Source organism: Mobula hypostoma, chromosome 8 (assembly GCF_963921235.1).
Source record: "Mobula hypostoma chromosome 8, sMobHyp1.1, whole genome shotgun sequence".
In the NCBI taxonomy this organism is placed as follows: Eukaryota; Metazoa; Chordata; class Chondrichthyes; order Myliobatiformes; family Myliobatidae; genus Mobula; species Mobula hypostoma.
Genome location: NC_086104.1, coordinates 22,349,228 through 22,376,923, shown reverse-complemented (window position 1 = coordinate 22,376,923; position 27,696 = coordinate 22,349,228). Strand labels below are relative to the sequence as shown.

General features: G+C 42.3%; 1 protein-coding gene across 1 annotated transcript in view; it reads left to right on the top strand.

Moving 5' to 3' along the window:
* The first annotated feature begins 1,260 nt into the window (after positions 1 to 1,260).
* Positions 1,261 to 27,696, top strand: part of LOC134351138 (adenylyltransferase and sulfurtransferase MOCS3-like) — a 40,469-nt gene continuing 14,033 nt past the window's right edge. The window contains 7 exon segments of the mRNA XM_063057252.1: positions 1,261 to 1,388; positions 3,359 to 3,494; positions 6,494 to 6,586; positions 8,213 to 8,333; positions 12,414 to 12,502; positions 12,583 to 12,686; positions 22,695 to 22,803. Of these exon segments, the coding sequence (XP_062913322.1) occupies positions 1,287 to 1,388; positions 3,359 to 3,494; positions 6,494 to 6,586; positions 8,213 to 8,333; positions 12,414 to 12,502; positions 12,583 to 12,686; positions 22,695 to 22,803 (754 nt within the window). The 5' untranslated portion in view covers positions 1,261 to 1,286.

Below are 27,696 nucleotides of genomic sequence, written 5' to 3'. Positions count from 1 at the left end.
CTTCATAATGCTGTTTGCTTTACGGATGCAGCGTGTGGTGTAAATGTCTGTAATGGCGGGAAGAGAGACCCCAGTGATCTTCTCAGCTGACCTCACTACCCGCTGCAGGGTCTTGCGATCCAAGATGGTGCAATTTCTGAACCAGGCAGTGATGCAGCTGCTCAGGATGCTCCCAGTACAACGTTTGTAGAATGAGGTGAGGATGGGGTTGGGAGATTGATTTTTCTCAGCCTTCGCAGGAAGTAGAGATGCTGCTGAGCTTTCTTTGCTATGGAGTTGGTGTTGAGGGACTAGGTGAGTTTCTCCGCCAGGTGAACACCAAGAAATTTGGTGCTCTTAATAATCCCTACAGAGGAGTTGTTGATGTTCAGCGGAGAGTGGTTGTTTCGTGTCCTCCTGAAGCCAACAACCATCTCTTTTGTTTTGTTCACATTCAGAGACAGGTTGTTGGCTCTGCACCAGTCCGTTAGCCACTGCACCTCCTCTCTGTATGCTGACTCATCATTCTTGCTGATGAGACCCACCACAGTCGTGCTATCCACACAGTATTTTCTAGGAGGATTGACTGTTCCAGGCTGACACTGTCACAATGAGATGGCCTACAGAAAGGAGGTGGCAAACAAAAATAATTTCTTCCTCGATGTCAGCAAGGCAATGGAGATAGTTATCAACTTCAGAGCTTGTACAGCTTATGCCCCTGTACATCAGCGGCTCAGCAGCGGAAACTGCAAAGTTTCAAACTTCTGGGAGTGCTTGTCTCACACAAGCTCTCGTGGTCTCAGAACACACCCTACACAAACAGGAAAGCTCATCAATGCCTCTACCTTCTAAGGAGGCTGAAGGGAGTCAAGTCAAGTTGCTTTTTATTGTCATTTTGACCATAAACTGCTGGTACGGTACACAGTAAAAATGAAACAACATTCCCCCAGGACCATGGTGCTATACGAAACAACACAAAACTACACAAGATTAAGTAAGACAACAGAAGGCTACACTAGACTACATAAGACAACACAAAAACTACACTAGACTACAGACCTACACAGGACTACATAAAGTGCACAAAACAGTACAGACCTGAACTATACACATCTACACTCATGTCATTCTATAGATGTGCAGGAGAGAGCATCGTAACAGGCTGCACGATAAGAAAATTGCAATGCAACGGACAGGAAGGCTCTACAACAGGTAATCAAAACGGCCCAATGCATCATCAACAGCCTGGAGCAGCTTCCATCAAGGATGTATATACAGAAAGATGCTGGAAAAGGGCCAGTAATATCATGAAGGATCCCACCCACCCTGGCTCCTGGATTGTTTATCCCACTTGTATCAGGGAGGAAGCTCTGCAGCATCCATGCCAGGACCACCAGACTCAGAAACAGGTACTTTCCCCGATCAGTAAGGCTGATCCTCAACTCCACCCACTAACCCAGCCCGCCATGCCACTCATCACCACTACTTTATCATTTCCTATCCATCACCTGATGATACTCCTGTGCCGAGCAGCACTTTATGGACTTAAATCAACATATGTATATGAGTTATCTAGTGCATTTCTATTGTGTGTTTTTATTATTATTTTGTTCTCTATCTTATTTTTTGTGCTGCATCAAATCCAGAGTAACAATTATTTCGTTGTCCTTTACACTTGTGTATTGGATATGACATTAAACAATCTTGAATCTCGACAGGCCAGTCAGGGTCAAGTAAATCTTTGAAGAAGTGCTTTTGAATGGACCCCAGAGATGTATTTGAATGACAAACAAGAGAAAATCTGCAGATGCTGGAGATCCAAGCAGCACACACAGAATGCTGGAGGAACTCAGCAGCCCTGGCAACATCCAGGGACAAGAGTACAGTCGACGTTTCTGCTTAGTTCCCCCAGCATTTTGTGTGTGTTGCATTTATTTGTTGTATTTAGTTTTAGACATTCTGATGAGGTTAAAAAGGTACTGTTTAAATATGAGGTTAATTTAGGGAAAAGATTAAATCTAAAAAAAGAGAGACCAAAAATGCCATGTAGATAATCAGGTCTTCTGATTGGTGGCATAATCAGGCCTGTTAGAGAGAGTTTGAACAAAGCTATAAAACTATGGCATTTTGAGAGTGAGAATGAAAAAAGGAAAATGAAGGTTGAGGAATGCAGAGCTGAAGGATGTTGCCAGCAGGTCAGGTTGCTCGATGAAGAAAAAACCAAGCCAGTGTCACAGATGGACCAATTCTGATTCTGTTATCACAAGTAACCTGGATGGGTTTTATTTAGAGATGCACTGCAGAATAGGCTATTCCGGCGCTTTGTGCTGTGCCACCCAGCAACCCCTGCTTTAACCCTAGCTTAATCACAGGACAATTAACAATGACCGATTAACCAACAATAGTTTCCTGTTTTATCTCTTTTGGTACATAGTGAGATTGCATGTATTAACTTCCAGTCTGTGGGAAATGTTCTGTCGTCATCTAAATTTTCAGACTGTCAACAAGTGCAAATACTCTACCAGCGGCCATTTTGTTTACAATTTTTGGTTGTCAGGTCCTGAGGATTCATTATCTTTTAAATGGCTAATGGTAATGTAGTGGTTATCACAATGCTTTACAGTTCAGGTGACCTGCTGCTACTTGTAATGAATTTGTACATTCGAGACCGTGTGGGTTTCCTCTGGGTGCTCCAGTTTCCTCCCACAGTCCGAAGAGGTACCAGTTGGTCATCGTAAATTGTCCCATGATTGGTGGGATTGCTCGGCGGCGAGGCTCAAAGGGTCAGGAGGGCATATTCCATGCTGCACCTCAAAAAATATATTAATAAATTTCTCCAGTACACTTTGCTGAGGGTAATTCTGTTATTTGCTTCTTTAACTCTAGACATAATTTACTTTTGGACTTTTGAACTTTGATCATATATCTGTGATTCTCTTTGTGTCTTCCATGAAGCTGGACCCAAATGTAAGGATACTCTGTGCCCTTAAATCTTAAGTGACCCAGTTCTTTCTGGCATCCCTGTCCGCCCTTCTCCCCACCATTACAAAAGTCATGACTACCATTTCCCAAGTGGTCTTGCTGTTCTTTACTTGTACAACTAAATTTTGCTGGGAATTCTAAATTCTTATTTCTATGCTTTAATCTTCTTCTGCTTCGCTCTTGGTTATTGGCAAAATACTGCCAGGGAGTACTTCACTAAAATTTTTATTTTTGTGTGTCCAGATTTTATCATGACAAAAATACATTGGGTCCTGTGCGTTTAGAATTTGTATAGTCACTCATTTTGTTCATTTTATTACGGGTATTATGGATTTCTGTGGAATTTTAAAGACCATTGTATTCATTCTCTCAGCCTGATCATGCTTTTTTTTTCCAGAATTCTCATTCTGGAAATAAGTTCACATTAGTTCAACAAGTTACAGAGATTCCTACACTGGAAGATAAATCACTCTCAAAAGAAGAAATCATGAGGTACAGCAGACAGCTCATCATTCCAGAAATTGGAGTCAAAGGTAATGATAGAAAAAAGTAGAATGCAAATTGTATGATTTTAATTAACAGGTAAAGACTATATTAGTGTGGTGGTCATGGAATTGGGCCACCAACCACAGAGAGCACAAGTTCAACTCCCATAACGGTGAGTTGTGAAATTAAATTCAGTTAAACAAGACTGGACAGCAAATTTGGAGTTCAATTTTGGCGGTACTACAGGCTTGTGACCTTGACCTAGAAATCTGCAACAGTAGCAAAGTACAGTAGCAAGTTTTAATGAACACGGAATTCTATCAAATCTGTTAGTTTGTCATTCTTTAGCCTGCTTTCATGTAACTTGTTTGTTCAGAAAGTGTGTTTGAATTTCTGTTTGGGGTTAGATTTCTTGTTTATGCCCAAGCCAGGATTTAGCTGAATGGAAAAACTGACAAATCTGGCATTGCTGCTTTTATTTGTTGTTTACTTTCTGTCAAAACCTAAATATCAAGCTTTTTTCCACAGAGGATGGACTAAAGATTTTGATGAAGCAATGACCAATATCCTTCTGCAGGACTGATTGCTTAGCAATATTTGTGTTGTTGCACAGTTCAAATGATTGATCAAATTATGTGATATTTAGTAATCAGAGTAGCACAACAGCTCATGTCTTGGGCTGGTGCTCTGGCAATTGAGGGTAGAACATGCACAGTGAAGGGAAAGGACCATAAGTGGATTGAAGACCAGAGTGACCTTGGTATACAAGTCCAAAGATAACTACAAGTGACAGCACAGGTAGATGAGGTGGTGAAGGGGCTTACAGAATGTTGATTTTCATTCGCTAGGCTAATTTAAGTGCATAAGAGCTCCTGGTACAATCTTACAACATTTTGAAGTCCCAGCAGGAGCAGTATGTATAGTTCTGCTTGCAGCATAATAGGAAGGATGTGATTAGGCGCATGCTCAGATGAGATTTGTCAGGATGTTGCTTGCAATGAAGTGTTTCAGTTATGATGAGAAACTGCATTGGCTGGGTTTGTTTCCCTTTGAACTGAGGAGGAATCTGATAGTGGTATGAAAAATTATGATTGCACAGGTAAAGTGGATAATAAGAATATTTTTTCTTTCCTTAATGGAGATGTCTTAAAAACAGATCAAAGGTTTCAGGTGAGGAGTTAGAGAGGATAACAAGAAAAATATTATCACTCAGAGGGTGTTTGGAGTTTAGAAGCACTATTTGAGATGGTGGTGCTTTCAAAAAATTTAAATCATATCTGGACAAGTGCTTGAACCACCACGACATGGAAGGTTTAGAAGCCAAGTGATAGTAAGTGGGAGTAGTAGAGTTGGTACTTGAGAGTCATAGTTCGTATGGTAGGATGAGGAGTCTGCTCCAATGCTGCGTAACTGCGACTCTGGCACGCTTGAATGGTATTATGACATTTGAGAAATTTGCAATCAAGTAATTAAATATATATGAGTAAAATATCTAGAAAAAAATCACTAAGGATGATCATGAAAGTATTGGAATTTTGTGGAAACCATGAGATTGGCTTGTGCCTTCTGTGTATGGAAATGTGATGACCCAATTTAGTTTCTTTATATACAACTCTTAACTGCATTTCAAATGGCCTAGCAAGCCACTTGGACCAAAAAGAAATGAAAAACCAAAGGAAGTGAATGATACCTAATCCTGTAAGAAAACAATTAAACAATTTTTTAAGCAACACATATCAAAGTTGCTGGTGAACACAGCAGGCCAGGCAGCATCTCTAGGAAGAGGTACCTGTTCCTAGAGATGCTGCCTGGCCTGCGACTGTACCTCTTCCTAGAGTTGCTGCCTGGCCTGCTGCGTTACCAGCAACTTTGATGTGTGTTGCTTGAATTTCCAGCATCTGCAGAATTCCTCGTGTTTGCGTTTTTAAAAACAATTTTTTACCAAAGGCAAAATTCCTTTCATTCTCCTTATATTTCTCAAATAACCAGTAAGGATGTCATGCAAAATCATTTTTTTTCACTATATCTTAATACATGTGACAATAATATCCCAATTATATGGTAGTGATAATACTAACTTGCATTTTATTTTAGTTTTATTATTTGAGATACAATGTGGAATCAGCCCTTTCAGTCCTTTGAGCTGTTCCCAATTTTAAACCTAGCTTAATCCTGGGACACTTTACTAAAACTAATTAACCGAGCATTCAGAATGTTTTTGGACTGTGGGAGGAAACCAGAGCACTCGGAGAAAACCCACACGGTTACGGGGCGAACATACAAATTCCTTACAGATGCCAAGGTCAGCATTCTGCTAACCATTATGCTACTGTGCCTGTCTTATTAAATATTTGAAATGCAATCTAGTTTTGGGTCTGCATAAACATTTTGCCCATCTGCTTAGAGGTGCAGAAAAGTAATCTGGCTATGTCAAAAAGAGGACAGCTTTAAAGCTTATGTATCATTTTCTTGACACAAAAATCATGTGTTCTAATCTTATCAACACACACAAAATGCTGGTGGAACACAGCAGGCCAGGCAGCATCTATAGGAAGAGGTACAGGCGAGTTTTGGGCCAAGACCCTTTGTTTGTGTTCTAATCTTATGCTCTGTTTTCTCACAGTTCCACCATGTGGCCAATCTCTGTATTTACTCTCGAAGCAATTTGAGAAAGGCATACAATTGTATGATCACAGGATTTTCAGATATCATGTGATACTGTGCTTTACAACTCAGGGAAACCACAAGCATTATAGATGACAATCACAATGAAACGCCTAATTCTTCAAATAGAACATTTCAAAATTTTATTACTGTATATAGAAATTGGAACACAAAACAAAGCTATTTGGTGTAACCAAACCTTGTCTATTGTTCTATCATCTATTTCACTAAATTTTCAGTCTCTTCTAGTTATCAGTGTTATTCACTCACACATACTGTGTGAAAAGATGTTGGTTGCTTTGCACAAATCTGTTGACACCGTATTCTTCACTGTATAATTTTAGTTAAAATTAATCTTTGTTTTAAAATTTAATGTTAATAGGTCAACTCAACCTCTCCAAGAAAGCTGTTCTAATTGTAGGATGCAGAGGATTGGGCTGCCCTGCTGTGCAATACCTGGCAGCTGCAGGCATTGGTAAGATCATTGTAAATTTTGTTTCCTTTGCCTTTTTTTTTCTCCAAAAGATTTTGCTGAAGATGTCTTAGAGGAAATTGACACAGGTTTCCTTTATTTTATACTCAGGATAAATAATGCTTATGTATACTTGATTTCCTGACTAATTGGCTGAGGCAAGTGAAGCTTTGCAGAGACCAGACTAGAGTTTCAATTTTTTAATCACACCTATTAATAATTTTAAACACATGAGATTCTGCTGGAAACCCAGAGCAGCACACACAAAATGCTGAAGGAACTCAGCAGGTCAGGCAGCATCTATGGAGAGGAATAAATAGTGTTTCAAGGTGAGCCCCAGGGTGCCCTCCATAGTTCCTCCAGCATTGTGTGTGTGTGTGTGTGTGTATTGTTGCTTGATATTAATAATTTGTTGTTCCATGCACAAGTTCAAGATGAACAGCTTAGTTCTAAGATATAGTATATTGCATGGATGGAGAAGGAAAGATATGAAACCACATGGATTAAATGAGAGCAAAACTGGTATATCGATTTACCTGTGGGGAAAGAACATCACGTTCTGTGATAGATAAACTAAGAAGTTCAATCAATGATAGGAAAGTAGGAGCAATGATGAGAAGAATGCTTTACATGTTGCCTGGTATATTTCTTGTCAATCCAATTATTGTCATAAAATTGCAGGCAATGGTTTTTCTTCCTGCTCCCCATCATTAGTTATGCTCTTTCCTAAGGGCTTCCTCCAGGTCTTTTTTAAATCTGTATCTGTACTTTCAACAATGTCACCTGAAACCACATAAAAGTCCGTGTGATGCTCGATGACAGCCAGCTTTACCTCACCTTTGCCTTTCTTGTCCTCTCAGCTGTCACTAAATTGTCTGATATCCATTAATGGATGAGCAGAGATTTCTCCAACTCAATACTCTTATCTTCAGTCCGTGTCACAGTCTATATTTTCCAGGCACTGACTCCATTCTTCTGCTGGTAACTCTCTAAAATCAACAGAATGTTGAAGTGTTTTGGTGTAATGTTGAGTTTCTGACTAGTTTTAAATGCCATCAGTAAGACCATCTAAATTTCTATCTCTTGACTCCGCCACTGATTGCCTTCTGATACTCTTAGTTATTTCATCTGGCACTTGGGTAGCCTCCCTGGTAGCAGCTGAATAGTTTCTCCTGTTTCTGCATTCCATGGGGGATGACCATTTGAATTATGAATTGCAGACTATTTTAATAAATGGGAGCATACCACCTGAGTTATCATAATGTCTCTTAATAAATTATTCCCTTTTTTTTTGCTGACTGCAACAAAAATAAGCTGTTTTTTTAATATGCTCAAAACTCTGGTGCTGTGGGGTTGATTCAGAGTTGATTTCACATTCTGTCTCACAGAGAAACATCTGTATTTTCATAGTTTTTCCAAGTAGTAAATAGTTTATTTCAACAGTGGCAACAGCACCTCTAAAACCTGGTAAAGTTCTGCAGAAACCAGTAATAGGCTGACTCTTGCTTTCCACCTATTGGTTCTGTAAAAAGCTAACTTGTTCAGCAGCATATTTTAATAAATCGGTGTTATAGGGGACAAGATCCAAAGATCTGTGGAATGTATAGTGATATTTGAATGTCAATTTAGGTTGGTCGGGACTTCTTGATTACGATGATGTGGAGCTCAGTAACTTACAGAGACAGGTTCTCCATGCCGAGGATAAGGTGGGCATATCGAAAGCATTGTCTGTGGCAACTGCAATAAATCAGTATGTGAAGTTCTCTAAATCTGTTATTTTTCTTTGAGAGTTCAAAAGAAAGAGGTTTTCCTTGGGTGCAGTACAATCTCATTAAGATGTCTCAGTGGATTTATGTTGTTGTGGTTTCCTCATGTCAGTCATGTTGTTAATTAAATGAATATACAGCCGAGATTATCAATCTTAACAGACTTAAATCGAGCAACTTTAGAATTGAAGTGTGTCCACCAACATAGCCAAAAACAAAATCGCATTTCACGAGTTCTTTCTATTGATCTGCAGTTATTGCTGTTATTACCTTGATTGCTGTTATTACCTTAACGAATCTCATAGAATTTTTTGAGGATGTAACTAGTAGAGTGGATAGGGGAGAACCAGTGGATGTGGTATATTTGGATTTTCAAAAGGCTTTTGACAAGGTCCCACACAGGAGATTAGTGTGCAAACTTAAAGCACACGGTATTGGGGGTAAGGTATTGGTGTGGGTGGAGAATTGGTTAGCAGACAGGAAGCAAAGAGTGGGAATAAACGGGACCTTTTCAGAATGGCATGCAGTGACTAGTGGGGTACCGCAAGGCTCAGTGCTGGGACCCCAGTTGTTTACAATATATATTAATGACTTGGATGAGGGAATTAAATGCAGCATCTCCAAGTTTGCGGATGACACGAAGCTGGGTGGCAGTATTAGCAGTGAGGAGGATGCTAAGAGGATGCAGGGTGACTTGGATAGGTTGGGTGAGTGGGCAAACTCATGGCAGATGCAATTTAATGTGGATAAATGTGAAGTTATCCACTTTGGTGGCAAAAATAGGAAAACAGATTATTATCTGAATGGTGGCCGATTAGGAAAAGGGGAGGTGCAACGAGACTTGGGTGTCATTATACACCAGTCATTGAAAGTGGGCATGCAGGTACAGCAGGCGGTGAAAAAGGCGAATGGTATGCTGGCATTTATAGCGAGAGGATTCGAGTACAGGAGCAGGGAGGTACTACTGCAGTTGTACAAGGCCTTGGTGAGACCACACCTGGAGTATTGTGTGCAGTTTTGGTCCCCTAATCTGAGGAAAGACATCTTTGCCATAGAGGGAGTACAAAGAAGGTTCACCAGATTGATTCCTGGGATGGCAGGACTTTCATATGAAGAAAGACTGGATGAACTGGGCTTGTACTCATTGGAATTTAGAAGATTGAGGGGGGATCTGATTGAAACGTATAAGATCCTAAAGGGATCGGACAGGCTAGATGCAGGAAGATTGTTCCCGATGTTGGGGAAGTCCAGAACGAGGGGTCACAGTTTGAGGATAGAGGGGAAGCCTTTTAGGACCGAGATGAGGAAAAACTTCTTCACACAGAGAGTGGTGAATCTGTGGAATTCTCTGCCACAGGAAACAGTTGAGGCCAGTTCATTGGCTATGTTTAAGAGGGAGTTAGATATGGCCCTTGTGGCTACAGGGGTCAGGGGGTATGGAGGGAAGGCTGGGGCGGGGTTCTGAGTTGGATGATCAGCCATGATCATAATAAATGGCGGTGCAGGCTCGAAGGGCCAAATGGCCTACTCCTGCACCTATTTTCTATGTTTCTATGTTTCTATTTTATTATGGAAAAAGAGATTTCAAGTCTAAGGGAAAAGGAGAGGGAAATGGACTGTGGAATCCTCTACAAAGAGATGACACAGATGGTATGAGCTGAATGACTGACTCTTTGCTGTAATGATAAACTGATTTTGTGAATTTATTAAAAATGTAACTTTAAAATACTAAAATTGTGAGTCCTTAAATTCCAATGATTTGATATTAATTAACATGCAATAAATTGTAGTTAAAAATAATCTCTTCCAAACATCTTTATGCTGACAAGTATGGAAAGTGTGCGTGCATGATTTCCAAAGAGGATGTCAAGGATGTGATACGTAATTTAGTTCCATCTTATCAGACTGATTACTAACTTAGAACTTGCTCTATATTCAGATATAGTGTTAGCAAAATTATAGACTTTGAAATACTAAATGGATCTGCTTTGATATCAAGCCCCTGTCTTATAGGACTTGCATTTGTTTCTTTGCCAGTTTTCCTCTGTCTCCTCTTTCATTTAGTGTTGACTACTTATTGGTTTAGAATTCAGTGGCTACTAATCACCCTCTGGAAACAATGTTTACTTAGGTGTGGTTTTGGAAACACTTGTCCTTGTTTAATGAACAATGTATCCCTTTATCTGTCCTGATGTGAATCTTCCCACTTTTTTCTTAAAGAGACAAACATTCTCTGACCAGATTACCCAGTTTCCCGATTTGTAATCTGTCAGATCAGCAGATACCCAATTTTTTCAAGACATTTCAATTGCAGCTTTTCAAATATTTGCTTGTGAAAGTGAGATTCCATTTGAAACATTTTCTTATTTAAGGCCCATTGCTTAACTTCACATATTCATCATGCTATGCTTTGTATCAATTTTGTATACATCCTCCCAAACCCCTTTAATGCTAAGAAATTGAAAATTGCAAGTATTACAAATGTATTTTTTTCTTATTTACAAGAAGTGTTCAGCACCCAGCTCTTTACTCACATAAAAGAATATTACAGCCAGGGATTTTGATTGATTTAACTGAGAATTTTTTATTTGTGATTCATGTGCTCCTTTTATCATGGTAGAGCCCATAATTCTCCGTAATTTCCACCGTCTCCAATGGGATCCCACCACCAAGCACATCTGCCTCTCTCCCCCACACTTTCCACTTTCTACAGGGATCGCTACTTACATGACGCTCTTGTCCGTTTGTCCCTCCCCACTGATCTTTCTGCTGTTACTTGTCTTTGCAAGTGGAACAGTTGTCAAACCTGACCCTAACCTCCTTCCTCACTATCTTTCAGAGCCGCAAGCAGTCCTTCCAGGTGAGGCAACACCTCACCAATGATGCTGCTGGGGGGTCATCTACTGTATCCGGTGCTCCCAGTATACCCTCCTGTATATCGGTGAGACCTGACGTCGACTGACAGACTGCTTCGCCGAGCACCTAGGCTCACTTGCCAGAAAAAGCCATCTCCCAGTGACTTTAAAAACGCAAACAGGAGGAAATCTGCAGATGCTGGAAATTCAAGCAACACACACAAAAAATGCCGGTGAATGCAGCAGGCCAGGCAGCATCTATAGGAAGAGGTACAGTTGACATTTCGGGCCGAGACCCTTCGTCAGGACTAACTGAAAGAAGAGATAGCAAGAGATTTGAAAGTGGGGGGGGGAGTGGGAGATCCGAAATGATAGGGGAAGACAGGAGGGGGAGGGATGGAGCTAAGAGCTGGAAAGTTGATTGGGAAAAGGGATACGAGGCTGGAGAAGGGAGAGGATCATGGGACAGGAGGCCTAGGGAGAAAGAAAGTGGGGGGATGCCCAGAGGATGGGCAAGGAGTTATAGTGAGAGAGACAGAGGGAGAAAAACAGAGAGGAAAAAAGGGGAAAGAAAATCATCATAAAGCCATCTCCCAGTAACTACCCATTTCAATTCTACTTACCATTCTGATCTATCTGTCTATGGCTTCCTCTGCTGCTGTGATGAGGCCACACTCAGGTTGGAGGAGCAGCACCAAGCAGTTCCATCTTGGGAGCCTCCAACCAGATGGCATGAACACTGATTTCTTGAACTTCTTGTAATTGCCCCCATCCCTCTCCTTCATAGTTCCCATTTCCCTCTGTCGCCTTATCTCCTTACCTGCCCAACACCTCTCTCTGGTGCTCTGCCCCCTTCCCTTTCTTCCATGGTCTTTTACCCTCTCCTATCAGATTCCCCCTTCTCCAGTCCTTTATCTCTTTCACCACTCAACTTCCCAGCTCTTTACTTCACCTCTGTCCCTCTCCTGATTTAACCTATCAACTACTACCTTGTACTTCTTCCTTCCCTACCCCTACCTTCTTCATCTGACTTCTCATCCTTTTTACTAATCCCGATGAAGGGTCTTGGCCCAAAATGTCGACTGTTTTCTCTTTTCCACAGATGCTGCCTGGTCTGCTGAGTTCCTCCAGCAAGTTTTGATAGTTGTCAGGTCAATGACTTTATTTTTAACCAACATGTTTTAACTTGAAACTCTTTTTGGTCTGCAGGTTAAATTCAACTGTTGAATGTCTACCATGTCGCTTTCAGTTGAATTTCAAGAACCCAAGACAGCTAATTCAGCAAATATCCTTTTTGTGTTTTATTCAGTGATTAAGAGTTAAACTATGTTTTGATCATCTACATTTTTCTAAACTAATTTTATGTTCGATATTGTAGTAGATTGTTCTGACAATGCTCCCACATGATAACTTGTCAATGATGCCTGTGTTCTGAATGGGAAGCCACTTGTATCAGCCAGTGCTCTCAGAATGGAGGGGCAGGTAAATAATGAGATACCTCATCAATAAATTCCTCCACTGTAAATCTATATAAGTTCTAAAGTCACTCCTGGCAAATGCGACAGTGAACACCAGAGATAAATTATAAAAAGAGATATTGATTGAGGAATCAAATCATTTTATATAAGGTTGAACCTGCAAACTAACCTTCAGTGTAAGAGAGAATTGTTTTGTATATAAAGTTGTATTTGAGATGTTTATTATATTGCATTTTGTGTACATCTGTCATTGCCTTGAAATTCAGACAGTTTGGAGAACACCAGGTATTAGTGCTGTAGTTAAATGAGAAGTGCTTGTCATCTGGAAAATAAACCCTTCTTGATGTAGCAGTGAGAGGAAAAGAATACAAAATACAAAACCTGATGGCATGAACATTGACTTCTCTAACTTCCGCTAATGCCCCACCTCCTCCTCGTACCCCATCCATTATTTATATACACACATTCTTTCTCTCACTCTCCTTTTTCTCCCTCTGTCCCTCTGACTATACCTCTTGCCCATCCTCTGGATCTTTCCCCCCCCCACCCCCCTTTCCCTTCTTCCTGGGCCTCCTGTCTCATGATCCTCTCATATCTCTTTTGCCAATTGTTACGTACCCCGTAACTGGGTTGCCAAACCAGCAGAAATGGATCACTCAGTTGGAGTCTGGAGTACTAGAACTAAGAAAGTTTTATTAAAGAAACAAGCAACACAGTAATCGAAAGGATAATAAATGCAACAGTTCAACAATGATAACCACACATGTGCACAGAATTAAGATAACAGCATCAATCAAGCTCTATCGTTGTCTAGGGGGTAAATGACCAAATTTCAAAATGACTCAAAGTTCAGTCCAGTTCAGTTCGCAGTAATCGTTGCCATGGCGAGGGACAACGTGGGGGGAGAGAGAGAGAGTACAGGAACAACTGATCATTCAGAACACTGCTTCACTCACAGACCAGCGAGATTGCTCACAAGCAACTTTTGGGCGGATCCTTGGTGATGTCACCTGAGGTCACCGACTGTGACCCCTCCTCCAGATGTGGTCGATCCTCTGCAGTGAACCCGGCACCCAGGCAAGGGCGGACACACACCGGGTTCCCGCTGATCGTACCTTTCCACCCTTGTCGTTGTCTGATACTTCTCACCCACTCGTGAGAGGCGCACCGCTTCCAGGATCTCGTTACCTCGGGTGGCGTGTGTGTCCTGCCTTAGCGAACCGGTCCCTTTTTATCCCCCTGCTGGGGTATCGCCTGTCCGTCACTTCAAACAGTTCAAGGTTCAAAGAGGGGAGCCGCTCCAGACAGCTCTCTCTCCCACATCCCTTCATTACACATCTCCAGACGCTGCTCCATTGTTCCTTATCTCTCCTTCCCCTGAGGGCAGGTGGCAGACCAACTGCTGATGTCACTGATGCTAACCCAGGCCAGCAAACATCTTAATTTTATGTGTATTCTCGTAACACAATCACCTGTCCAGCTCTTGGCTCCATCCCTCCCCCTCCTGTCTTGTCCTATCATTTTGGATCTCCCCCTCCCCCTCCCCCTCCCACTTTCAAATCTCTTACTAGCTCTTCCTTCAGTTAGTCCTGACGAAGGGTCTCGGCCTGAAATGTCAACTGTACCTCTTCCTAGAGATGCTGCCTGGCCTGCTGCGTTTACCAGCAACTTTGATGTGTGTTGCTTGAATTTCCAGCATCTGCAGAATTTCTCGTATTTACAAAATCTATTGAAATCAGTTGCACAGTTTGCCTTTGCAAGGGTTAACTTGTGACCTATGGTAGCCCATCCCGTCTACTAATCACTACCTTTGAGTCATAAAGTTATACGGCCTAGATACAGGCCTTTTAGCTTTACTACTTGTCGAAGCTGAGCTAGTCCCATTTGCCTACGTTTGGCCCAGATCCCTCTAAACCTGTCCAATCCATGTGCCTGTCTAAACGTCTTCTTAACATTGTAATTGTGATGACCTCTACTAATTCAACTGGAAGTTTGTTCCATATATTCACCTCTGCAAAATGTGAACAGTAATGTGGAATGAGTGAGTAACTTGGACAGTTTACATTTAAATAGTATTCCTCATTTTTAAAATATGAGTGGAAGTAAGTTCTCATATGTGTTAGAACACTTGGCACTTAGAACACTTCAGTCTAACAAAGGAAGACAATTGTGCAACAGCTTGACAGATTGGTAGGAAGACTGATGAAAGAATTTTAGTCCAGTTAGAGTTGAGTGAGATACTTTTAATTTTGTTGATGTATTTTAATGTATTGCAAGCAGGGCCGGACTTTTGGCAGGGCTTGGCTTGGCTGCAGTCCAGGGGCCAGAGCTGCAGAGAGGCCCAAAATAGCTAGCTATCATCATGGCGGACAAAAAAAAATACGAGAGTGGAGCACAGAAAAGAAAAAAGAAACAAGAAAAAGAGGACCGTGAGAAAGAAGCATTAAAAAAAATATTGAAATTGACAACATAAGCACAAGGAATTCTGCAGATGCTGGAAATTCAAGCAACACACATCAAAGTTGCTGGTGAACGCAGCAGGCCAGGCAGCATCTCTAGGAAGAGGTACAGTCGACGTTTTGGACCGAGACCCTTCATCAGAATTGAAACTGACAGAATTTTGTAAACCCGTTCTCAATGATGCAGCAGTACCATCGCTCTTGTCACAGTCTGAGACCGGTGGACAGATGGAGACTTGTTCAACAGCTAGCGCTAGCACCAGTGTTAGCACAGGATCACAGTCCTTGCCACAGTCAGCAGCTAACGTTGAAGAGGCAGAGAGCATGACTTTCAGATTCCCAACCACAGAGGCCTCCAAACAACCAAGTCGGGCCGCCATTAATGTTAACGTTACTGCTACTGAGGATCCTTACAGCACTGATCCTGCTCACTGGGGAAAGGAAACGTTAGATGATTCAGTCCGAGCATACTGGGCTAAGAAAAGGCCGGAGTCCTGCCAGAATAAGAATGTGGATATCAAAGCTTCGGAACGAGTATACAAACAGAAGAGACGTATTTTCTCCAAATTTCACTTCAAACGCAAGCTGGTAAATGATGAGTACATATCAAGGCAATGGCTCTTGTATTCCCCTCCCACCGGCTGTGTGTTTTGGTTTGTGGAGGAGATTGTCCATTTCAGGGAATCTGTAAGTGGCAAAGATATTTTATCCGCAACAGAGCTTTTATGCTTCCTCAGAGAAAAAAACTTGCAGGTCATCTTCCCAAATGTAAGCATTGCTTTGAGGCTTTACCTGACTCTCCCTGTTACAAATGCAAGTGGTGAGCGATCTTTCTTCAAGCTCAAGCTAGTGGAAAAATAGGCTCAGATCCACAATGGGACAGGTCAGGCTGAATCATTTTACTCTGATGTCACTTGAAAGTGATCTTGTTTGGAAAATGGATTTTAGTGATCTGATCAAGAACTTTGCTGTGAAGAAATCCAGAAAAACTAGGCTTTAATTTTAAAAAACAAGCATCCGACTTTGTAAATATCTTGGCTTATGTGTCAGTGCTGTTCCTGTTTTTGTGGCAATAGGCTAATAGTTGACTGTTTACAAACCTAGTAAGTAATAAGTGGTCTTTACTCTGCAAGCCACACAGCACAGCAATAGGTTAGTATGTGCTAGATCTCACTTTTCAAAAAGATTGTTGGAGTATTGTCAAGTTTCCTAGTTTGCCATAGTGCCATCTCTCTTGGCCTTTTTGTCTCTCATTTCCATTTTACTTTCTCAGAACACACAGTTGAGAAAAATACCTAGATAAAAATGCTTTGGCATTGTTTGAGAAATAAGGCCTATTGTATGTGCAGCAACAGCTAAATAAAGATTTGAGATTGGGTACATCATACTTTGTCTCCCTCATAACTTTACTAAGCCAACTAACTCTAGGTCAATTTTTGAGTGCTTTAGATGCTGTCCTTCAAATTAAGAATCTGCATTACTTTCTGTCCTCCCTCTTAAGGCCTATAAGCTTATAGCCTACGTATTGTACTAAATCAATGTCTTGGTCCACAGCTTTGATATTTAGATCAGTATGACCTTTGGTCTTGTTCTTGCCCTTTTTTGCTTGGTACAGCAGCATTTTACGGTGTCGGCAGGGGCCCATCACAGACATCCCACCCTGCAAAACTCATTTCAGGGAGGTAGCACCATCAATTTGCGGAAGAGTCCCGGAACTTCCAGTAGAGGTGGGATGTCTGCAATAAAGTAGCTCCTTGGCAGCTAGCTTAAATAATGTTAGCTATGCTAATGAACGAATGACATCTGTTAAACTCACCTCAACATGTCTTTTACCGTCTTAACCCACCATGGGCAATAGAAAAGTCACTGTTGCAAACAGTGCTGCGAGCAACACTGTCATTATTTTTGACCCTTATTAGGCAGGGGTACACTTTAGGGTAGTCTGGGGTGACATACGTTTTATAATTTCTTTTTTTGGAACACTCTGCCATGGCGCGTGCTCACTCGCTCTCTCTTTCTCACTCGCACGCGCTCTTGCTCGCGCTCTCTCACTGGCGCGGTCTCTCTCGCGCTCTCTCTCTCTCGTGGTCGCTCTCTCTTACTTTCTCTCTCTTGCTCTCGTGCTCGCTGCTTCTCAAAAAAATCAATTTCCAGGACATTGTATATAATTTGCAGGCATTAGGGAGCCACTATTAATATGCAGGAGACTCCCGGAACTTGCGGGAGACTCCCGGAACTTCCGGGAGAGGTGGGATGTCTGCCATCAGTGCCTCCAGCCCAGGGGCCCCGGCCCCACTAAATCTGGCCCTGATTGCAAGTCATCCAGAAATTAAGGGCTGCCTGGAATTCCTACGGTAACAGTTGCTAAGAGAGCCATGTAGTTATGTATTTGTAGTGAAACTATCATTTTCTCTATACTTAGATCATAAGATATAGGAGCAGAATTAAGCCATTTGGCCCATCAAGTCCGATTCACCATTTCATCATGGCTGATCCAATTTTCCTCTCAGCCCTAATCTCCCGCTTTCTCCCTGTATGCCTTCATGTCCTGATCGATCAAGAATCTATCAACCTCTGTCTTAAATATACATAAAGTCTTGACCTCCACAGCTGCCTGCGGCAAAGAATTCCACAGATTCGCCACTTGCAGCTAAAGAAATTTCTCCTCATCTACATTTTTAATGATGCCCCTCCATTCTGAGGCTGTGTCCTTTGGTCTTAGACTCTCTCACCATAGGAAACATCCTCTCTACATCCAGTCTATCAAAGCCCATTACTATTTGATAGGTTTCAGTGAGATCACCTCTTATTCTTCTGAATTCCAGTGAATACAGGCCCAGAGCAATCAGATGCCTTCATATGACAAGCCATTCAATCCTGGAATTATTTTCGTGAATCACCTTTGAACCCTCTCCAGTTTCAAGACATCCTTTCTACGATAAGGGTCCCAAACATGCTCACAATACTCCAAGTGAGGCCTCACCAATGCTTTATAAGGTTTCAACATTACATCCTTGCTTTTATGTTCTAGTCCTCTTGAAATGAATGCTAACATTGCATTTGCCTTCTTCACAAGATTCGACCTGCAAGTTAACCTTTAGGGAATCCTGCACAAGGACTCCCAAGTCCCCTTACACTGCTTTTTTTTTGTATTTTCTCTCCATTTAGAAAAGGTCAACTATTTCATTTCTTCTACCAAATTGCATGACCATACATTTCCTGACACTATTCCGTCTGCTATTTCGTTGCATATTCTCCTAATCTGTCCTAGTCCTGTAACCTCTCTATTTCCTCAAAACTACCTGCCTCTCTATTTTAATGACGTTTGTAAAATTTGCAAAAAAGTCAACAATTCCATCAAGTCATTGAGATTTAACGTAAAAAGACCCAACACAGACCCCAGTGGAACATCACTAGTCACCGACAGTCTGTCAGAAAAAGCTCCCTTTATTTTCACTCTTTGCTTCGTGCCAATCAGCCATTGTTGCTTTGTTGCTGCTTACGTGAGGGAGGGAAGTTGGGGTGCTTTGGGGTTCTAACATTTAACTGTCATTCATTCTTTGGGGACACTCTTCTGTTTTCGTGGATGGTTGTGAAGAAAAAGCACTTCAGGATGTATATTGTATGCACTTCTCTGACATCAAATGTACTTTTGAAACCTTTGAAATTTAACTGCCTAATAGAAAATATCTGGAGCATTTTTTCCAGCTGAGAAAGAATTTAGTTTTGATCTGGATTCACAGCTGCCACACCAATTTTGTATTTGGCACAATTCTCAAACCATATTAGGCAAGGTAGCAGTTCAAGAGGCTAAAACTCGTGTCTCATAACAAGATTCATTGAATGATTCTGAGAATTTATAGCTCTGAACTATTTCGTTCTGTGAAAATGCAGGTTTCCCCCGCTATCTGAAGGTAGAGCGTTCCTGTGGAACGGTTTGTAAGCTGGAATGTTGTAAAGTGAATAAGCAATTACCATTTATTAATATGGGAAAAATTTTGTGAGTGTTCCCAGACCCAAAAAATAACTTACAAAATCATGCCAAACAACACATAAAACCTAAAATAACAGTAACATATAGTAAAACCAGGAATGATATGATAAGTACACAGCCTATATAAAGTAGGAATACTTTTCTGCAATCATTGCAGCACTGTCCAGCGCAATGTTTCTCGGCAGAAACACTCGGTGCAAGCATTCTCAGCAGAAACACTCCCTTCAGTAACCTTTAAGCTATGAAGCTGCCAAATCATACCAAATAACAAATCATACCGAATAACACATAAAAATACACAGCCTATATAAAGTAGAAATAATATATGCACAGTGTAGTTTCACTTACCGGAATCAGGAAGACAGCGAGCACACTGATGGTGTGTTAGGCTGAGTCGTCGGAGGTTGGGGTGGTGGGAGGTAGAGGAGACTGGGGTGTCATCTCATCATCATCTGTTTCTATCAGGGCAGGCAGGTCAGCTTCTTCTCTGTCTGCCTGCCTCGATGTTGAAGGTCGAGATTCGTCTGCTGTGGTTGATGTGGAAGGCTTGAAAAACGACAGTATGCTTGACTGCTTAGCCTCGCGCATTTTCCTATCATACAGTTCTTTGTAAGCACTCAAAACATCCTGCAAACCTGTGTACCCTTTCAAGATTAAAGTCATACTTTTCTGCAATCATTGCAGCGTTGTCAATCACAGCGAAAATCTCACGCAATTGCTTCACGTTCAGTTCCTGGATGACTTCACTTTCGGGCTGTTCGCTACTGCGTTCGGTTTCGATTGTTATCCTTTCCTCTTGCAATTGCATCAGCTCCTCATCTGTCAGTTCTTGGTCATGGGATGCCAAAACTATTTCAACGTCATCATCGTCAACTTCCACAAACCCAGCCTCCTAAGCCAAACTCACTATTGCCGTATCAGCTGAAGCACTCTCTCTGGTAAACGTTAAACTATGAGGCTGCCCTCGCCTCAGAAACCGATCAAACCATCCGTGACTACCTTTAATTTCCACCATCGTCCAGTGCTTTCTCTTTCAGCTTATTAAAAAGACTGACGGACTTCTCCTTGAGTATAAGAAAACTTAAGGCTAATTTATACTTCTGCGTCAAATCGACACTGTAGGTACAGCGTCGCCGCAGAGCTTACGCAGATCCCTACGCCATAGCCTGATGCACACCTCTCCCAAAATGTAACTACGCGTCGCGGCAACGCAGACCACAACAACTATGATTGGTCCACTTGGTAGTATCACGTTTCCTCCTATGCTGCAGTAGCAGGGAAGGAACTCTGGCTGCAATGCTTTCCATAAAGCTTTACAGACCTCCGAAATTATGGAGGGCACATTTTGCTTTTACGAAAAAAGACGCTCGCTTTAAACTTGTTTACCCCAAAAAAGACTACCATGAAGCCTTGCATGGGCAGGTGTGTAGGCATGTGTGATGTGCCCGAATTGCAGAGTGACGCAGACACACCAATGCGCAAGTATAAATGTTCACAACGTGTGTAGGCCACTTCCGTAGGTTACAGCGTCCATTTGACGCAGAAGTATAAATCAGCCTTTAACGGAACACCACACTTTGTACACCCATCAATCCACTCAAGCAATAGACTTTCCATTTTATCCATTATTGGATGCCGACTAAGAGAGACCACTTTGCTACGAGCAGAACCAACAATAACATCGGCAGCTTTCAAGATTCTTTCTCTCTGCGTATAAATAGTGCGAATGGTGGATGCAGGCAAGTTAAACGCGCGGACAATGTCTTTACTTCATTCACCACGATTGAAACGCTTAATTATGTCTAGTTCTACGCTAAGTGTAACAACCTTACGAGCTCTTTTAGGCTTTTTCGATACCTTAGAACTCATCTTGCTAACGGATGCACAAAATAAATCGAGATAAAGCACATATTTAAGGAATGGTGGCTAGAATGCAGTTCCGACGGAGAAGTTTGGCTGCTCGGGTACGCGCTGCCTTTTCTCAAAACAGTGAAAACACCTTCTGTTAGCAAACACAGGTAACTAAAATGTAGGTCTTTCGTAACAGCAAGGTGTCGTAAAGCGAATGTTCGGAAAATGGGGCCCACCTATTCGGCATTAATAAGCACTATACTGTGGAATTTCTGTTTCATCTGCTGAACTAACTTAACCCTTTGTATGTTAGTTCATTTTGTACACCCATGACTATATTTTTCCTCATGTCAAGTGGTAAATTTAAAAAAAAAAAAAAATTTCTCCAGTGCATTCCCTAGTGGTATAAGTCAGTTACTAAGCTGCAAAAGAACCGGAGTGGCACTCCTCCGCATTCTATTTGATAAAGAAATCAAGAAATACATCAATTTAAAGGTGTACCTGATTTTTATTATTGTTCTCTTAACGCTTGCTTACAACTAATATGCAATATAAGTACTAAGTATTTCCTTAGAATTGCACTGCCTATGCTGTTTACCGATGAGCTTGAGTCATTTCAAACAACTTCATGCTACCATTGTGGGGGGGGGGGTCAACGTTTCTTAATTAGTTTTAAATGGGTTAAGGGAGACATTTCCAATGCTGGAAGGGTCAATAAAGAGTGCAGTTAGATTTGATCTAATTGTAGAAGAACAATTTAATTAATTTATTCTATTTAGAGATTCTGCGCAGATCAGGCCCTTCCAGTCCAATGAACCATGCCACCGAGCAACCCATCTACTTAACACTAGCCTCATCACAGGACAATTTACAATGACCAATTAACCTTCTAACTGGTACGCCTTTGGATGTGGGAAGAAGCTGTTTCACCTGGAGGCAACCCACACGTTCACAAGAGCGTACAAGCTCCGCACAGACGGCGCTGGAATTTAACTCTGAACTCCAATACCCTGCGCTGTAACAGCATCGTATTAACAGCTCTGTCACTGTAGCACCAACTGATGGTGACATGAGGGCATTTCCTTTTACATACTTTGTCTTATAAAATATTCTGTCTGAAGCAGATAAACTGTAACTATCATTTGGGAAATGTGTTAACTATTTGAAAGGAAAACAAATTATTACCAGGTTATGGAGAAGGTAAAGAAGTGTAAGCAATTGGATATATCAAAGTAGCAGGCTAGTGGCCTTCCTCTGCTGTATCATTCTGATCTAGAATATAGGATTTAATCACAGTGTTATCAGTGTATTTTAAGTGCATGTTTTTTTTTCCCTTAAGGACACTGCTGACTGTGTTAACATTTAGTAATAGAACTAAGAGATTGATTATTTTTTTGCTGAAAATACTCTTGTATTTGAAGAGGAATCATTTGATAACTTTGGCTGGCTTAGAGATTCTGTTTTCTGTTTTTAATATGGCTTTCATGACCAGAGTAGATAGGACATTCATTTAAAAAATTCCATGTAATTTGACTAAAGAAGAACAGTTAAAATTTTCCAGTAGTGATTTTCCACCTTGAAAGAAATGTGTGGGGAAAAGTGACGATACTGTCTATTGGTTGTGGGCATCTGTGGGTATAGTAGGATTAAAAATACTAATTGTTTTTTTCAAAGATGTTTTAAACTACATTTTTATTTTGCTTCTCAGCTCACTGTGTATAATTACAATGGTGGACCTTGTTATAGATGTCTCTTTCCAAAACCACCTCCAGCAGAGACCGTAACCAATTCTTCAGATGGAGGAGTGTTGGGTGTAGGTGAGTCTTTTATTAACAGTTGATTTAAGCAACATGAATTTACTGTTAGGTATTGAAGATCATTCCTCCTTGATTTTGCATCTGACTGGAGGAAAATTTTTTAAAATCCAGGAAACAGATATCCAATCTTACAGTAACTTTAAATTCCTAGTCCCCTTATATTCCTGATACCTCTAATGATGCAGGTTAGATTTTTAGATTCTTCTTTTAAAATTATGCACCTTGTGACAACAGACCAAATTATCAGAAGATTGATGCTGATAAGAGGACAATGGGGGAACATTCAAAATGCTAATAAGAGAGAGACGAGAGAGATTACCGAAAGGAGACACAGTTCCGAGTATTGTCAGAGACCGGTTCCTTTGAACCCGAACTGTTTGAAGTTTGATGGACAGGCGATACCCCAGCAGGGAGATAAAAGGAACAGGTTCGCTAAGGCAACACACACCACGACACCACGAGGTAACGAGACCCTGGAAGCGGTGTGCCCCCACAAGTTGGTGGAAGTTTTTGGAGGTCTGGTCGCAGGACCAGCCATAGACGCACAGGGTGGAAAGGTACGGTCAGGCGGAAACCCGGTGTGTGTGTCCGCCCTTGCCTGGGTGCCGGGTTCACCGCAGAAGATCGATCGTATCTGGAATGGAGGGGTCACAGTCGGTGACCTCAGAAGACATTACAAAGGGCTCGCCCGAAAGCTAACTGCGAGGAGTATCGAAGGTCTGTTTGGAATCCGATTTGCATATTCATTCGCTCTCTCTCTCTCTCTCTCTCCCCAACGGCACGACGGCAATTACTGTGAACTGAAACTGAACTGAACTCTGTCACTTGTGACTGTTCATTTGACCCCTAGACTGCGATAGAGCTTGATTGATCCTATTATCCTAGTTCCGTGTACGTGTGTTTACTCATTGCTAACCTGTTGCATTTATATCCTTACGTTTAGAGTACGGTGTTTCTTATTTCTTTAATAAAACTTTCCTAGTTCCAGTAATCCAGATTCCAACTAAGTGGTCCATTTCTGCTGGTTTGGCAACCCAGTTACAGGGTACGTAACAATCTCCAGAAAATTTAAGCTGATCTTTATAGTTTGGGTTGGAATAATTTTGTTGCCTTCTCTAGGACAAATACCTTTACATCTTGAGATAATGAAAGACTATTTTAATACCTTAGACGAGATATCATCAATAGTGTACAAATCATTCATTAGAATGTGACGAAAGACCAAGTTATCAGAAGATTGATGCTGATGAGAGAGACAAGAAAGACAAAAGGAAGAAGCGTTCAAAATGTTAATAAGAGGGAGATGAGAGAGATTAACGAAAAGAGACAGAGTTCCGAGTATTGACAGACCGGTTGCTTTGAATCTGAACTGTTTGAAGTTTGATGGACAGGCGATACCCCAGCAGGGGGATAAAAGGAACAGGTTCGCTAAGGCAAGACAGACACCACAAGATCACGAGATAACGAGACCCTGGAAGTGCGGTGTGCCCCCACAAGTTGGTGGGAGTTTGGAGGTCTGGTCGCGGGACCGACCATAGACGCACAGGGTGAAAAGGTACGATCGGTGGGAACCTGGTGTGTGTGTCCGCCCTTGCCTGGGTGCTGGGTTCACCGCGGAAGAACGAACGTATCCGGAATGGAGGGGTCACAGTCGGTGACCTCAGAAGACATTAAAAGGGCTCGCGCCAAAAGCTAACTGCGAGGAACATCAAAGGTCTGTGAATCGAAATTTGCATTCGCTCGCGCTCTCGCTCTCCAACGGCACAACAGTGACTACTGCGAACTGTACTCAGCTGAACTGAACTCTGCGTCACTTGAGACTGATCATTTTACCCCTAGACTGCGATAGAGCTTGATTGATTCCTATTATCCTAGTTCTGTGTACATGCGTGTTTTATCATTGCTAACCTGTTGCATTTATAACTTTATGATTAGAGTACTGTGTTACTTATTTCTTAAATAAAACTTTCTTTGTTCCAGTAATCCAGACTCCAACTGAGTGATCCATTTCTGCTGGTTTGGCAACCCAGTTACGGGGTACGTAACATAAATGGGGATCTCGTCCGCGATTTTGAATGCTAAATTTGGGACTGGGTAAATTGATTGGGTTAAAATTCCCGAAAGAAAGGGCAAACAGCAGAAATGGAGATTGAGGAATTTCTAAAGGCGCCGACCTTGGAGGCATTAGAGGATGCCAGGAAATCAGAATTGGCAGCTGTGGCCAAACGGTTGAATCTTTTTAAGGGGAAGTCAACAATGAGGAGAGCGGAGATGCACAGAGCTATCATAGAGCATTATGTATCTAAAGGTGTGTTTCCCCAAGGAGAGCTGGAGGTGGTATCTATGGGAAAACCTGGTGGAGAAGCAGTACAGCTGCGGATTGAAAAATTGAGACTTGAGCACGAGTTCCGGGTAAAGCAGCTGGAGCGAGAAGAGAAGCAGTTAGAACGTGAAGAGAGAATAAAACAGTTGGAGCGAGAAGAGAAGCAGTTAGAACGCGAAGAGAGAATAAAACCGTTGGAGCGAGAAGAGAAGCAGTTAGAACGAGAAGCGAGAGAGAAACAGAGGGAAAGGGAATTTGAGCTGGAGAAGTTAAAGATGACGATAGCGCAGGGGCCTATGCCGAGCCAAGGTGGAGGGTTCAGGGTGACCCAGGAGGTTAGGCTGGTTTCCCCATTTGAGGAGACCGATGTTGATCAGTACTTTCTCCATTTTGAAAAAGTTGCTGCAAGTCAGGACTGGCTGAGGGATAAGTGGGCCATTTTGCTTCAGAGTGTACTTAAAGGAAAAGCCCAACAAGCTTACTCGGCCTTGTCCGCAGAAGATGCCCAGAGGTATGATATGGTGAAAGAGGCCATACTCAGGATTTATGAGTTGGTCCCGGAGGCATACCGGCAGAGGTTCCGGAATGCGAGGAAGCAGTGGGGCCGCACGTATTTAGAGTTTGCCCGTGAGATGCAGATGTATTGTGAGCGTTGGTGCGCCTCGAAAGGGGTCAATGGGGATTATGACAGACTGCTGCAGCTAATACTGATTGAGCAGTTTAAAGGTTGTGGCCCTGAAGGTATGAGACCCTACCTAGATGAGAAAGAGGCAGACACTTTAGCCGCAACTGCTAAGTTAGTGGATGAGTACGCGTTGACACATAAAACAAAGTTTACCCCGAGTAAAGGCTACCAGAAGGGTAGTCAGGACAGCGGAGAGAGTCCGCCAGAAAAGTTAGAAAGTAAGCTGGGGACTAGTGAGAAGGATAAGGTAGACTGGGAGCAGTTTGGTAGGAAGTCTCCTGGGGTCGTATGCTATAATTGTGGGAAAGCCGGTCACCTTGCGTCCAGGTGCTTTGCCCCAAAGATGGAGATGGGGAAAGAGAAAACGACGGTTCTAACTGGCTGTATTGAGCTGGTAAACAAACCGCTAGGGAAGAAGAGATCTGATAAAGTTCAGGAAGGGCGCGAGAGGTTTATCTCGGCCGGATTGGTGTCGGTGAAAGAGGGGTTAAACCCAGTTCCAGTACGGATCTGGAGAGACACTGGAGCTTGTCAGTCATTGATATTAAAGAGTGTGTTAGACTTTAGTTCAGAGACCCAGACTGGGGAGGTCAGGGTGATAAAAGGCATTGGGAAAGGGACTGAAGCGGTACCTTTGCACCAGATACACCTAAAAAGCGACTTGGTCTCTGGACCGGTCACGATTGGGGTAAGGCCCGAACTACTGATGGAAGACGTGGAGGTCTTACTCGGTAATGACCTCGCCAGCGGAGAGGTGTTCCCAGCAGTAAGATTGACAAGCCAGCCTGCCAGCATTGAGGCCCCGCCCATGGACTCACGGGTTTATCCCGTTTGCGCAGTTACTCCGCGCATGTCCAGAAAGGCTGCCGAAGTGAATATAGATTTGGCTGAGATGTTTTTACCAGCCTTGTACCAGGAGGGGTTAGAAAGTGAAAAGAAGGGGCGTAGTGAAACGGAAGTTAAGGTAGACTTATCATTAGTAAGGAAGGAACTTATACAGGCACAGGAGTGAGACGAGGAGCTGATGGTTTTGACGGAGACAGCTCTCTCCGAAGCAGAATTAAAAAGGGAGTCAGTGGGCTATTGTGTGGAGGAGGGAGTACAAAGGAGGAAATGGAGACCAAGTACCGTGCCTGCAGATGAGGAATGGGGGGGTGGTGCCGAAAATTTATGGGGGTGAGATTCTTAACCTGGCCCACAAGATACCCCTCGGTGGACATTTTGGGGTGAGGAAAACAGTCGATCGAATCATGAAAGGGTTTTACTGGCCGTACAGGAGGAAGGATGCTATTGTCTATTGTAGACGCAAGTTAACACAATTACAGGCTATTAACATGTTAAAAGCTTACCACGATCAGAAAGCAGATCTAATTGGTGTTATCACGAAAGTTAATGAGGCTAGGGTGCCACCCGACAAGGGGAAGACCCATTTTGAAAAGATAAGTGTGGTGCCAACCAGATGGGAGAACTCTATTGTTTTGGCCAACTTTGCTGATGAGTTCTCTCACTTAACCCCCAAACAAAGCGAGCTGCCGCCAATAAAGCTAACTAAACGGCACGCACACATATGTCCAGATGTCCCGAGGCGATGCAAAGAGCTGGGACATGGTGTTGTTGTTACACCTAGTGAGCAACACACCTATAGGATGATTAATTCAGTGACAAAAGGGCTAAAGAACGCAGAAGCGTATATTGGCGATTTAGTGGACTGGAGTGACACGTGGGAGGAGCTGTTTAAAAAGCTGTTTGAAGCCAGCCTGACAGTGAACCTCGCAAAAAGTGAATTCGGCCATGGAAAAATCACTTATCTGGGATTCGTGGTAAGACAGGGGCAGCTGGCACCGATGCAGGCTAAGGTGCGGGCTGTCTCTGAAGTCCCCACCCC